Genomic DNA, 14,244 nt, shown 5'->3' on the forward strand with positions numbered 1-14,244 from the left:
TTGGCCCGTTAAGGGCAGAATCCTTTATAAAAGGAAAGGTGCAGTCAGGACCTCCCTAAGCAAAAGATAAACTTCAGTGACTGGACAGACATTCACAGAAGAAGCCCAGACTGAGAAGGGAATGTCTGAATTTGTGAATGTGTGTCTGGATGCCTTCCTGGCCCAGTGTTGCTTTGTCCTCACCCCACAATCACAGCAAATTGCCATGGAATGAAAGATTCAAATTCTACTTTGAGAGATGGACGTGTGGACACTGACCTGTGCGGCCACAGACAGGACACGTAGATAAGGACACTGGGCTGAAAGTTTAGAAATTCAAAAGTTAACATCCAGAGAAATGGAGCACAAGGAAAACACCAGGCAAGGCTGGAAGGATGGCAGAGAGGAAGGAGGGTGCTCAGAGTAAAACGTGGACTAGATGAATGGCAGAGGACTCAGCAACTTAGCTGATCAAACATGTCAAAGTGTGTGCCATCAGTGAATTTCAATTAAATGTTCAGCTTTTCAATTTGTTGTTGAGATTAACGCATGAGATCATATGCAATAAATCACAGCTTATTATGCATGTTTATTAATAGCTTTATATTTAGGCAGTGAGGATCAATAATGTTAACACATGTATATTATTAGAATATAATAAATCAGGTAGCTTGTTTCTATTGGTTTTGCTGGGTAAACAACTATTCCAGGCTGTTTGCAACCTCCCCTCCTCCTCTGCATGGCGTGCTGAAGACTAATATTGATTGGCTTTATTTGGAATGAATACAGAATTGTAATATCCATTGGTGCTCAGACAAGACCCCAGTTCTGTACACCCAAGCAAGTATTTTATTGTAGTGAGAGGGAAGAACTGCTGGGAAAAGAGAGGTTCTGTTCTAACCTGGTGCCTCCTGATTCACTCCTGTGCAATGACAGCCTGGCTTGCTATACTGCAGGTAGCAACAAGATTTTGCATGATAAATTTATATTATTTTGATTTTATTTACTAATATGCTGATGCCCTAGTAATATAACCACAAGTTCTTTTTTCCAGTCGTGTTGGTGAAGAGGTTTGAGAGCAGGTCAGCTCAGATGACCTTCGATCTTGCAGCTTCCTACATATTTTAAAACATACTCAATTTTCTTAAAATGGAAATACAAATAACTCCATTTCACAAGCTCCTTGCATTGCCTTTTCTGTATTTCCTAAAAGTTACCTCTGAGTTTTGTTATGCTGCAAGAGAACTGCATTTATAATCAAGTAAAATCCTTCTAAAACCAGTACTCAGATGATAATTGCATTGAACAAACTATGATAGTCTTTAGTTACCATGATAATAACTGCAACCTTAGTGCCTCTGGGACTTTGACATGATGCTCTTCAATTTTATGCTGCATAGAAGAAAGAGTTACATGCCAGCATACTCTGCAATTTCTGCAGTCTGGTCTTTGTTTAATTAAACATCTAATATCTTTTCTTTGGCCCTAATGATAAAGTGGGGATTTTTATGATTATTACTATAACTTCAATTAAAGCATTAAATCTGTTTGCTTTCATGAAATGAAACAGTTGAGAGGATTTTTTTTTAATTATGCTGCACTTGTCCTCTGATGTCGACTCTGTGACATGCCATGGCACTTTATTTGACATACTTCATGCTTTGCTGAGGTGAAATGCAGTCTAGATACTGAAGTAAACTATCTTATAAAATGTACATTGTAAATATAAACTTTTATAAACCTCTCAGGAGGGCCTTTCTAAGCAAAAAATTAACATGTTCCATGATTCAGCCCTATAAAATGAAAAGTAGCCCCTGCTCTGAGTATTAATTTGCAGTGCAAACTCCTAAATCTTTACCTTCCATTGACTTGAGTCTGGAATTCATACTCAGCATAGGAAACATTGTCAGGCCTTGTTTTTACGATGCTTTTACTACCAAAAAAAACCCCACCTCCAAATAGAGACAAAAAAATCTGTTTGTAACCCCTTACATCAAATGCACCACCTGTGGAGAGATTCTGTGATGAATATTCTTTAATGAGCTCCTGTTTGTCACTTTGCTGGGGCTTTGCTTGTTGACTTTTGTTTGCTTTCCCCAAGAACCTCCGTATTTCACGGCTGAACCCCAGAATGTGATTTTGGCTGAGGTGGAGAAGGACGTGGACATCCTGTGCCAGGCCATGGGTGAGTGCACAAAAGTGTTCCGACCTGGATTGATGGCGTGTGTCTGTCCAGTTTGGAAGAAATCATCTTACATAAACCATCTTTGTAAGTTTTTAATGTTTAGAAGTCTCTGTGTTATTGCTGATTATCACAGGTCCCATATAGAAGGAAGAGGGTTGTCCTTTCCCCTTGGAGAACTGGGTATTTCCTGTAATTTAGTTTAATTTGGAATAATGCTGGCATGTTGATGTTTGTCTATGGGGAGCACAATTCCTGCTCCTGTCGCTCTGGGATCCTGCCTGTTCTTCACAGTTGTCATTAGAGAAGAGATGTAAATATCTTGAGCCAGAAAATGGGCTGAGGGGAGAGCGTGGTTATGGAACCCATCATTTGCAATGCAAACAGTCCTTATTTTCAACAGCCACAGTGCCCTTTCTTCTAAAACTTAGGGATCTTTTATAGTGAATAGAAATGTCAGTAACTCTGACATCTGAATGTAGTTATGAAATCTGCAAGAGGACTATTACAGGCAGTTTTTAATTGGTAGGTGGCTTATTAATATAAAAGGATTCAAAAGTCTAGAATTCCACCTGACTAAAATCAGGTTTCAAGTTGAGTTCCACAGAAATGCAATCCCAACCTATTTCAGCAGTGTTAGGTAGGAGATGTTGTCATCATGTGTTAAGAGCAGGTTTCTCAAAGTCACCAAATTTCTACGTGACTCTGACAAGGGACTGAACATTTTGTTGTTTCACTTTCCCTGGTGCTGAGTTTGAGAAGCAACACGCATAAAATGCCATGAGGTCCTTAGGGAAAATTATCACATCCTTGATTTAAAAAGCACCCAGACCTAACTAACAGCTTATTTGTGTGGTGTCTTCCTCCAAATCAGAGCCAATAAAGACATTTTTGCTGCGTGATTGTTTTATTGCCACTATGATTTAAGCATTTTTCCCCGTGTTTTATGTAGGAAAGAGTCAGCACTGCTTTTCTAGAAGGAGTCTTTGCAAACTGTGTGATAAGCAAGTGTGTGTGTTAAGGGAGCTGTGGCTGATTTGGAATTTCAGAAGCCTATGATGAGATCTCTTACAAAAAGCTCTTACAGAAATAAAGCAATCAGATGATAAGAGACAATGTCTTCTTGTTCATTAATAGCTTTTTAAGCAAAACACTGCAGGACTTGCTGTCAGTGGCGTTCCCCAGGAGCCCATCTGCTCTCTCAAATATTTTTCATGAATTAAAAAAAAAAAGACAACCCAACCCAAAACCTGGAGGAATCAGAGAGACATGAGGTTGAGTTCAACTCTTCCTTCTACCCTCACTTTTTCTCTGAGCAATTTAGTTCCCAAGGGGGTTAATGGGGCACTCATAACTATTTTCAGTGGAGATATGGGAACCCTTATTAGAAAAAATTCATTATTTCTGTTCAGCTCTTCTAGTGCACATCTGATTTGCTAATGAATGTGGTGCAGGAGAATGAAAACCTGTTTCCCTATGGATTATTTTGTTGAGTATCTATAATACATATAAGGGGCAGTACTAGAATTAAACACAGAGGAATTTTGATCCATTATTACACAAATCTAGCAATTGCCAGCACTTTAAAAGAGGGTAAATGAAGATTGCTGCCTCTCTGCTCCGAGCTGGGAGAACAAAGCACTGGGGAAGCTGCAGAGCTGCCCTCTACCTTTGCTACAAATGGAAGACAGATTGTATTTCCCCTAGCCCCATCAGGTTGTGTGCACAAAGCCCATTTGCCAAGACTTCGTGCACTATGGATGTGTGAGAGACAGATTAATTTCACAGTATAAGCAGAGATTAACTGTAAATAAAATTGCAACTTGCAGCAACCAGCTCCCTGCTCCCTGTAATGGAGTTTCAGGGTATCAGGCCACAGGAACCAGGCTCTGCTGGTTATCTTCCAGCAGTGGCTGATGCTGCCTGAATGTTCAATGGGTTTCCTTTAAATGCTCTTTCTGATTTGCTTGTGGAAAGTTTCGAGCTGCAGGCAGTGGTGGTGGTGTCTGGGGAGCACAGTTAATTGGACTTCAGTTCTACCTGTTTAGAGAAGTAGATGGAAGAGATGCTTTGGGGATTCCCCAGTAACTCACTGGGATCTAGAGGAGGCGGTAAAAAATAAATAACAAAGATGACATAGTGAATATTCTGAGTCTTTCATCGAGGTTCTTAAGTAAAATTTGGCAGAGAGTCAAGCAGCTGTTTCACAGATGGAGGAGCTGAGCCTCGGGTTCCTCAGTTATTTGCCCAAGGTTACAGAAGAAGTAGCAAAGCCAGAACCAGCGTCTCTGTTTCCTGCCTTCCCTTCTCCCCCCTGACACTAGATTAATTTGTCTATGAAAAATGAATAGTGCTGCACACAACTGAGAAATAAGGTTATTTTATTTATTACTGCCAGTCTTTTAGGCCACTCTCACCTCCTGAGCAGTAGGGTTGGGCCGATACTGCTTGGAAAGGTAGAGTGCAAAAGGTCTTTAAAGTGTTTTCTTCTCTTCATAATTTTTTCACCAGAAAAAAGCAAAATTCCTCTGGGTGGATGTGTGGAGAGGAAAGGTTGTGGGCTGGGTAGAAGATGAGAAAAGCTGGGTTTAACTATTTTTTACAGCCAAACAGGTAGCAAAATTAGAAGAGAACGTATGTACAACTTGGAAGACAAATCTCTCTGGGAAGATCACCAAAGCCCAGATGAATGCTGCTGACAGGCATCAGAGTGCTCAGATAAGATCCTATTATTCAGACTCATAACTTTGAGTGGAGGAAGATACCCGTAACTGAAACGTAGAGAAATAGAGATGGTAATATTCAGTTTGTCAGCTGAGTTGGTGATAGGAAGGTGTATCTCACAGTGATTATAGGATTAGAAGGTTTGCCAATACTGTTAGTAGAATGGGATTTATGGAATGACACCAGTGTTAAAGGTTTGAGTGTTCTGAATGCAGGATTTCATTATTTCCTTGCTGCCTATCAAGTCTAATGTGTGGGAAAATGGAGCTGCTATTATTTAAACTTGAAATAATTTCCAAGCTTCTCAGCATCAGGAGAACTATTCCATTTTGCATCATCTGTTTCTTCATTACTCAGTGATAATTTGTATTTGCCCAGGAGGATTTTCAAGAGATGAATAACACTCTCACCGAGAATTGTGAACATTGAAATTTACGCTAATTCTGTATATGGGCTGTTGTATGAAATTTAAATTATGCCTATTGCAAGCTCCTACATCACGTCTATTCTCTATCAGACAATGCACTTCTACATAGTGGGTTTCTTCCTGAGATGATTATCTGCACTATGAGTACATTTTATTTTATCAGCAGAACAAAAGCATCAGAGGTGATTGAAGTAAATGATAGGTGTTTATAAAAGCAACAACAGCAATTGGATGTTGTTTTTCAGTCATTTCCATACATTGTTTGTACATTCCTTCCAGAGTTAATACAGCTTTTGTCTGTATAAAGAGAATAAGTATGCTGAGAAAATATGTGAATGGAAGCATCACACAGTAGTATTTAACTCTGGGAGTTTTAAAATTATAATGATGATTATATAGATCTTCCCATGGCACTTTAACTCTCGGAACATCAAGTAACTGCCAGCATTGCAGTGAAATTCATTGTCTGCAGATGCTCAATTCATCAGTGACATCCCATCCTCCATGCTTCGGTGACACTTCTTCTCTATTTGGGCAAATTTCACCCACCCATGAATTTAAGTTTGTGGTCTCTTACCTTATTACAAGAAATAGTGTAGGTCTGAGGCTTTAAGTGAAAAGTGTTCAAAAACACCTCAAGTGCTGTGCCAGTTCTGGGCCCTCTATTCAGGAAGGCGTTGAGGGTCTGGAGCGTGTCCAGGGAAAGGAACGGAAGGGTTTGGAGTGGAAAACCTGTGAGGAGAGGCTGAGGAAGCTGGGGGAGCTCAGCCTGGAGAAAAGGAGGATCAGGGGGGATCTTTGTGCCCTGCACAACTCCCTGACAGGAGGCTGTAGTGAGACAGGGGTCAGGCTGTGCTCCCAGGGAGCAAAGGGCAGGATGAGAGGAAATGGTGTTAAACTGTGCCAGAGGAGGGTCAGGATGGACATCAGGACGCATTTCTTCACAGGAAGGTTTGTCAGATACTGGAAGGGGATGGATGTCCAGGGAGGTGATGATCTTGGAGGTCTTTTCCAATCTTAATTACTCAGTGATTATCCAATCATGTAATAAAATACCTGCCTCACTTCTGATCTCTGCACAGAATCCCCAGCATTTGATCCAGTGGGGATTTCTGGGATGTAAACATAAAACATTGTCTGATATGAGCAGTGGGATGGGAACAGCTGTCTAAGACTGTTCTAGGCCCCTGACATCTCTTGAGGAAAAGAGAGTCCTACACTATTTGTGTATAATAAATTTACAGCCACTTCATCCCAGGTGACAGGGACATGACAGCAACAAAAATATGTGTGAAATAACTGTGTCAGGGTTTGTGGAACATGCACATGAAAGAAAACAGGAATAAATGGGACTGTAAGTTTTATCTAGGCTAGGAATTTTATTTCTCTTTATGCCTGCTTTTTTCAAATAGCAGGTGAAGCTTGAGACTGAGTGAAAATAATAATAATTTAAAGCTATCTTATTGTTGGCAATATGTTGTTTGTACATTTGCTCAAACTAAGCTGCTAAATTGGGACTCAAGTACAGCCATGTGAGCACTTCATTTTTCATGTGTAATTTGCCATTTCCTTTGTATTTCAGCTATCTTAGCTACAGAAGCATAGAGGAATCTTATTTGGGATGGAACAGCCTTACAGACTGGCTGTATTGCCACACTGCTGCTGTTTAAGGAGCATGATTCTAGCTTTCAACATGAAATTGCTCCAAATCTTATTTTGTAGTAGCATGAAATATGATTGGGTGAAGAAAGTAATTTGATAACATGTTTTCTCAACATTCCCCCTTAGTATCTGTTAGTTTTATTCCCTCACGTCCTGCAGTGTGTTATTACCATTGATAATGTGAGATGCAACCTCCATTTATCTAAAGCAGCTTGGAAAAAATACAAATAATCGGCGTAGAAAGACGGGAAAACAGGGATATGACCTAAAACATGCTCTGCAAAGACTAATAGTGATTTATTTTTGCTTGAGCAGGCGTTCCCATCCCCACCCTGGTGTGGTACAAGGACTCAGTTCCCCTCAGCAGGCTGGAGAACCCCCGGTACAAGGTGCTGCTGAGCGGGGGGCTGCGCATCCACGCGCTGCGGCCGCAGGACGCCGGCATCTTCCAGTGCTTCGCCAGCAACCAGGCTGGGGAGATCCAGACCTACACCTACCTGGATGTCACCAGTGAGTGAGGAGTGCTGGCACGGGGTGCAGGAGGTGTCATCCCTGTAGGTGACCCCACACCCATCGCCTTTCTCAGAGCTGCTTTGGCTCAACCCGCAGAGCTCTGAATTCTTGTCGAGGGTAGCTGCCCCAGCTGTAAGGAACTCCAAAATGCCCCTGTGGCCTCAGCAATCTGCTGAATCGTGTGGAAAAGCTCTCCGTGACATCAGGAGAGCTTGGCTTGAGGTGAACTCCCCTATTTCACATGGCAACAAGAGATTTCAGTGAAGAGAAAAAAAAAATTAATTGTGAAATACTTTTATCTTTCCTTTGTTTCCTTCCAATTTCCACTCTAATGTAATTCCATTCTGAACTTGAGCTACTGCTTCATGATTGTGCATGCTATCATTTTATTTGCCTTTGTCTGCAACTGCATTTGGTCAGGGAAAAGAAAGAAAGTTCAAGTTAAATGTGTTTTTTGGCCAAAGAGTCAGATTAAATGGTTTTGTTAATGAAGTGCATGCTTCTCTATGGAAGAATTACAAATCCTAGTAGTCTCTTTTAACAATGATTATTAACAGTCATTTCTGTAATATTAAACTTCCTTCAGGAAGCTGATTTTTAGCCCAAAAGCACTTTGCACATACTGACCAGAATTCTTACTGGCCTCAGAAAATAAATCAGCCCCAGTTCAATATAGATCTAGGAAACTGCAGGAAAAAACTGCAATAAAATGCAACTGGGGGAAAATAAGAGAGAAAGAAACTTAGAAAATGTCTTGGATAAGGCTCAGGTTCTAAATTCTTTTGGCTGACATTTAAGTTTCAAAGTTAATGCCTCTCTCAAGTTGCGTTTCATCTTAAAGAACTCTGTTATGAAGATGAAGGAAAATAGTTTTGTTTATCTATATTTCTCAAGTTCCCCCCAAACACTCATTTTGAGCTTTATCTTCCTTTTTCTTTAACCTATCTTACTTGTACAGGTACAAGCACTGATAGATTTTTATTTTCTGTGTAGGTAATAAACAGGATTAGGCAATTCCTGGGAGATGAATAAGAAAAGGTTACAGTCACTGCTGAAAGATTTTCATGTCTTATTGCCATGTCCTTCTCCATGATCAGCTCTATAAAAGTGGATGTAAAGTAGTCCACGATATCAATTAAAGGATCTTTCTGAGAGGTGAGGCATTGAGCTGGTTTGAATTTTTTATTCTAGACATCAAGCCAGCCTTTATCCAGCCCCCAGAGGACACCACAGTCACCGAGGGGATGACTGCAGTACTGACCTGTGAAGTTTCAGGAGCTCCACGACCTGCCATCTCCTGGAAGAAAGGTAGCCAGTTATTAACGTGTAGAAGAGCTGTAATCCCCATTTTCCTGTCCATTCCTGTCGCTGAGATCCTGTGGATCCAATCAGTGCCTCTTTCCCCTTTCCCCTGGCCCCATGAGCAGCGGGTTTGCTGTGGGGAGCCGGCTGCCTGGGCAGGATGTAACATTTTTGGGAGAGCTGGAATTGCAGTCCCTGATCCCTGATCTGCCTGACACTAACCATGCTGCTTCCCCCGTGTGTTTCAGGAGAGCAGATCTTAGCCAGTGGCTCGGTGCAGATTCCTCGCTTCGTTCTCCTCGAGTCTGGAGGGCTCCAGATAGCGCCCGTGTTCCTGCAGGATGCTGGCAATTACACTTGCTGTGCAGCCAACTCTGAAGGAGCTCTGAATGCTTTTGTGATGCTGACAGTGTGGAGTAAGGATAATGCTTTGTTTAAAGTCTAACTTTAATCAAGTATTAATCAGTTTTTGTTGTATGCTCAAGAAATTTTCATTAGTAATTATGCTTTTCTCGTTAATAGCATTACTTGTATGATTTAATAGGAATAATGTGTCTATTTTAGGAAGCCTATCACAAATACCCTTTTTGTTTGGAGAATTATGCATATAAATCTCTATTTTGTGAAAGGAAGTGTATTTAAATAGAGCTTCAATCACAATTACAGTTTTACTCATGTTTTGCTTTGGTGTCTCGCATTGCAAGTCTGAGCTTTTAATTTGTAGATGGTTTGGCTGGTTTCAGGTGGTTTCTGCCTCCAGGAGTCTGCAGGCAGCACAGACCAGTCTGTGCTGGTACTGAGACGGGCCACAGTCACAACAGATAGGATTTTCCTCACACTTTTGTATTTTTTGTGGCTCTGGGTGCTGTTGGAAGCCAAATCAAAGTGCAGCAGATTTCAGCTAATCCCTCCCACTGCAGACTGGTGTGAGACAGGGCATCCTATGGAATGGTTTTGTCATCCACCTTTTTCCCTTGATCTCTATATTTTTATATTTCTTCTGTTGAGGAAGTGAGTCTGATCCAAGAGGTTCACCTGTGTAACTCCTAAGTGAGTTCAATTGAAGGGTAACATGGTTTTTACTACTCAAGGTACAAAATAATGATCCCTGAGCAGGGACTAGGAGCAACTGAAAATAATGAAGATGATGAGGATTAATACAGAAGTGTTGTGGCTTCTCTCCAGCACTTGAAGTGCTGATTGTGCTGCTGATGTGTGGTGCATATTTGGCATTTATTAATCCCCAAACTCTGCAAGCTAAATCAGCCACATTTTTCCGTTTGAAATTGGGAATACCTGAAAACATTCCTGGCAGTAACTGTAACATATTTGTGTCATGTGGCCATCATGTTTGTGTCTTATTGACAATATCAAGTTGGTAGAAATTTCAGGATGCTGTAAATTGAATGATATCCAGGTGTATGGATCAAGTAAAGGAGATACTTCCCATTAATTCTCAAAGCTGTGGTTCTTACAGGTATTAAAGATAGTTCCTGTTCATTGTACTGCATGAGGGGAATAAAAGTGAATATAACCTAATGTTTGTGTAGCAACAGCACCATTATAAAGCCAGAAGCCTTACATAGGTGCATCAGGAGTAATGCTAAAAATTCCATCATTCAGAGTCAGCTTTTGATTTTGCTGATGGTCCCTTCTTGTGCATCTCTCAGTAGAGATTATCTCTGTAGGGATTTGAGACTTATTAACATTATCCACATATCTCCCAAGCTCATCCGGGTTGTCTCCCTGCCTCAGCTGACGCTCTCTGCTGCTGCTCCTGTGTGTGACACATAATGGGATCTTTCACACCGGATCAGGTTGCTGTAGTTACAGCAATTACTGTGTTCTGAGCCTCTAGGAGGGGCTGGAGTAAGGGTGTTCTGAAACATTTAAGTAAACAACATCTTTCTGATATGGAAGATTTTTCTTCCAGGAGCTCCTCCACTGTCCTGGAGTTGATGAGGTTGTAGGGTGCTGGGTTTTTTTCTCGGTTTTTTCTCAAGTGCGTTTTCCTTCGCGCAGATTTTCCTTGGTCTTGTTTGTGTTTTAAGTGCGGCTCATTTCCTGACTCTGTGTTTGCTGAAGTGTTTGCTTCAACTCCCTGAGTTGCCTTGACAGACACCTGCACAAGCCAAGGGAGAGTTTGGAGAGCTTTACCATTCTTCTCCTCTGGGCTTAACTCGTGCCCTGTGCTGCTGTGCCTCTCCGCGCCCCACCGCGTGTCACCGGGGTCACAATGTCCGTAGAGGAAGAGGAGCCTTCACAGCAGAGGCTTGAAGAGCAGTGCCCCTCTTGCTTTGAATGACAAAGGCTCGGTGGCTGCTCTCTGAGTGAATAGCCAAGGCAAAAGGCTGTAATTTCACCTGAGCTGTGCTCCTTTCAGATCGCACTTCCATTGTCCGCCCTCCCGAGGACAGCACGGTGATCAAAGGCACCACAGCCACGCTGCGCTGCGAGGCCACGCACGACCCCAGAATTTCAATCAGGTTGGTGGTGGCACTTCTTGGTTGTGTGGTTTATCCCAGTTTAATTTTCTAAGCTGCATGAATAGCATTAGGTGAAAAGTTTTGGGACCCCAGATTTTCACACCAAACCCCTGATTACTGCATTAAAAGGTTGTACACTGTATCGTTAATCATAGAAATCCCATCTTCCATTTCAGCCTTATGTATTATTTACAATGAGCTATGTTCCACTTCATGACTTCAATATAGCCTTCCATGATTTTACTGTCAAGGTTAATACACTATCAATAAAACCAACTTGTCAGAGGCTGATACTTAATGAGAGTAAAAGCCAAAGAGAAGGAATAGGATTTCAGAAGTGTTTACTCTGGGGTGCATAAAAGCCACACCAGAGATGCCCATGTTTTTGGAAACAACTCAATAATTTGGGCTTATAGTCTGTTCTAACAGTGTAAAGGAAACCAGAATTTGTCTGGGCTATTAAAATTTGAATTAGAGCATTTAGACAAACTCAAAACTTGAAAATAAATTTGCCATGAAAATTAATGTAGTCTGAATGCAACATAAATGAAATAAAATGCAAGGAAGAGCTTGGAGACTGCTCGAAGGGTGAACTGCAGAAAGAACTTTGGGAAGAGAAATATGGGTATAAAAATTCAGAGGTGGGAAATTGAGTCTGTGGGCTCTCCACACCTCTGTGACATGTTGGGAGGGGTGTTCTTGATATATGAGCTCTAGCAAACCTTCAAAAAGTTTCTGATCCTGGCAGCCCAATGTTACAGAGCTGGCCAACACCCACCATAAACTGCAGAGTTTATGTTCTGGTGGGGGTGAACTTAAGAACTTGGACACGTATCGGTACTCCATATTTTCCTTGTAAAATACTTAATATCTTGGATGGAATTACATTTTTCATTCTGATCACTTGATCTAAAACTTGAATTTGTAAAAGGCACTGCTCTTGAAAGCTGCTGCAGGGGCCTGTCATTTTTAACATGTGATGACAGGAGCTGATCCCTTCCAGCAAAGTTAAAATAAATCTATTCTGGTGCTCTTACAAGTGATCAATAACAGAAGCATTGTAATACTCAGGTACCTTTGGAAGAAGGACAGTGTGGTAATAAATCCATCCAGCAGTTCCAGGATCACAGTAGAGAAGGACGGGACCCTCCTCATCAGCCAGACGTGGTCGGGTGACATCGGGGACTACACCTGCGAGGTCATTTCTTCCGGAGGGAACGACTCCAGGACAGCTCGGCTGGAAGTGATGTGAGTACTCCAGCTTAAATATTCCCTGCACTGGGTTTCAGACACCCTCAGGTATTTTTCTAACATTTCATTCTAGGTGTTGTGGAGAGTCAGCAGTTCTGATTGTTTTGGTGTGGGGCGTTTTTTAAAGGGAAATTTAGGCTGGTTCATTGCTAATGAAATTGCTTTGAAAGGCTCTGATCTCATGGCTGAGCCTGCGTTGAGCAGGAGTTTGGACCAGAGACCTCCTAAGGTCCCTTTAGACCTGGCTCCTTCTATCACCCCATGCTGTAGGGCTTTCCCATAAGCCCAAGTGCTGTGCTGTGATGGCAAGGTTTGAAAACAAGAAAATGTTTTCTTCCTTTTAGTATTTTTTTTCTGTTAAACACTTATCAGAATAGCTGCTCCCTGGATGGGCATTGCTTACTCTTGCATTCTCTTTATACATCATTTTTCAGGAAAAAAAATATTTGTATGTATGACTTTCTTTATTCCTATGGATCTTTAAAAATAAAAACAAAAAAAAATGTTTAAAGTGCCATTCAGCTATGAAAAAGGATTATAAAAATGTCATTACATGGTTCCATATTTTCTATTTCTGTCATTTCACTGGGGTGAAGTGCACTTCCATTTTATTTTTATCACTAAAAGCAACAGCTGTGGGTTTGGTACATGTGTGGAGCAGATCAAATGAAAAAAAAAAAATAAGGTAATGTTTTATGTAGAGTTATTTATTTATTTATTTACCCGAGTAATACGCACGCTTTAATTTAACTAAATTGCATCTGTTTCTGCTGGTCATGCCTGATGTCTCTGAGAAGATGGCAATTGTGTGGTTGGCAGTGTAATGAGTTCACCTCTGAGATTTGCTGTGCAGAGGGCTGTTTGATACAGCATCATTCTGACAGTGCCAAGGCTCCATCAGATGCCCATTTTCCGAGAGCGGTCATACATTCTTTTTCTAATTAAGCACTCCTCAGCTCTCCTCCCGGAGTGCATTTTACTGCTGGTTGGAATCCAAGAGCAGAAGACAATTCAGAATATATTGCAGCTACATATCCACGCTCGCTGTTCTCTGAGGCGGTTTTTGAATGGAGGGCAGAAAAATCACAGAGTAAAGACTGAAAAGAATGTTAAAGCTTGGACTTTGAAACAAAGCCATAAATATGTGCTAAACACTTCAGCCGCAGGATGGTTTCCTAATGCTGAACAGCAAAAGCTGCCCTGTGCAGCCCAGTACAGCACAGGGAATTGGATTTACTTGCAGTTCCCCACTGACCACTGAGGAGCTTCTTTTATGGTCCATAAAATCTGGGCTAGAGTTGGTTGGGAGAGGCTCGTCCTGTGTGCCCTGCTGAGGCACCCCAGCTGTTCCAGCTGTGTTGGCTGGCTCTCCATGCACTGGGACTGCCTCTTAATCCTGCCTCTCTAGTTCCTTTGATGTTCTGTTGCTGATCGCCCATCTCCTGTTTTTCCTGGAGGAATTAAAGGAATCTATCAGACCCACTCTTTCAGAGGAATCAAGTAACTGATAAGTCACTCAATAATACCTTGAATTGTGACATTTCATTTCAAAGCAGGGCTGCAGGTAGTGCAATACTGCCAGAAAACATTGCATTTCCTTGCAGCTTTCATCATTATCGTTTGGCTCAGCAGCACAGATCTGCGAGGAAGAGAGATACACGATACAACAGGAGTGAAATGAAGAAGAAAATATGTGGAAAGGAAACGTCTGAAGTGAA

General features: G+C 41.5%; 1 protein-coding gene across 1 annotated transcript in view; it reads left to right on the forward strand.

Moving 5' to 3' along the window:
- Positions 1-14,244, forward strand: part of SDK1 (sidekick cell adhesion molecule 1) — a 383,954-nt gene that overhangs the window by 237,359 nt on the left and 132,351 nt on the right. Inside the window, exons 8-13 of the mRNA XM_053992256.1 lie at positions 2,081-2,164; positions 7,290-7,484; positions 8,679-8,795; positions 9,038-9,205; positions 11,173-11,275; positions 12,347-12,523. Of these exons, the coding sequence (XP_053848231.1) occupies positions 2,081-2,164; positions 7,290-7,484; positions 8,679-8,795; positions 9,038-9,205; positions 11,173-11,275; positions 12,347-12,523 (844 nt within the window). The remainder of the gene's footprint in view (positions 1-2,080; positions 2,165-7,289; positions 7,485-8,678; positions 8,796-9,037; positions 9,206-11,172; positions 11,276-12,346; positions 12,524-14,244) is intronic.

Source organism: Vidua macroura, chromosome 16 (assembly GCF_024509145.1).
Source record: "Vidua macroura isolate BioBank_ID:100142 chromosome 16, ASM2450914v1, whole genome shotgun sequence".
Classification (NCBI taxonomy): domain Eukaryota; kingdom Metazoa; phylum Chordata; class Aves; order Passeriformes; family Viduidae; genus Vidua; species Vidua macroura.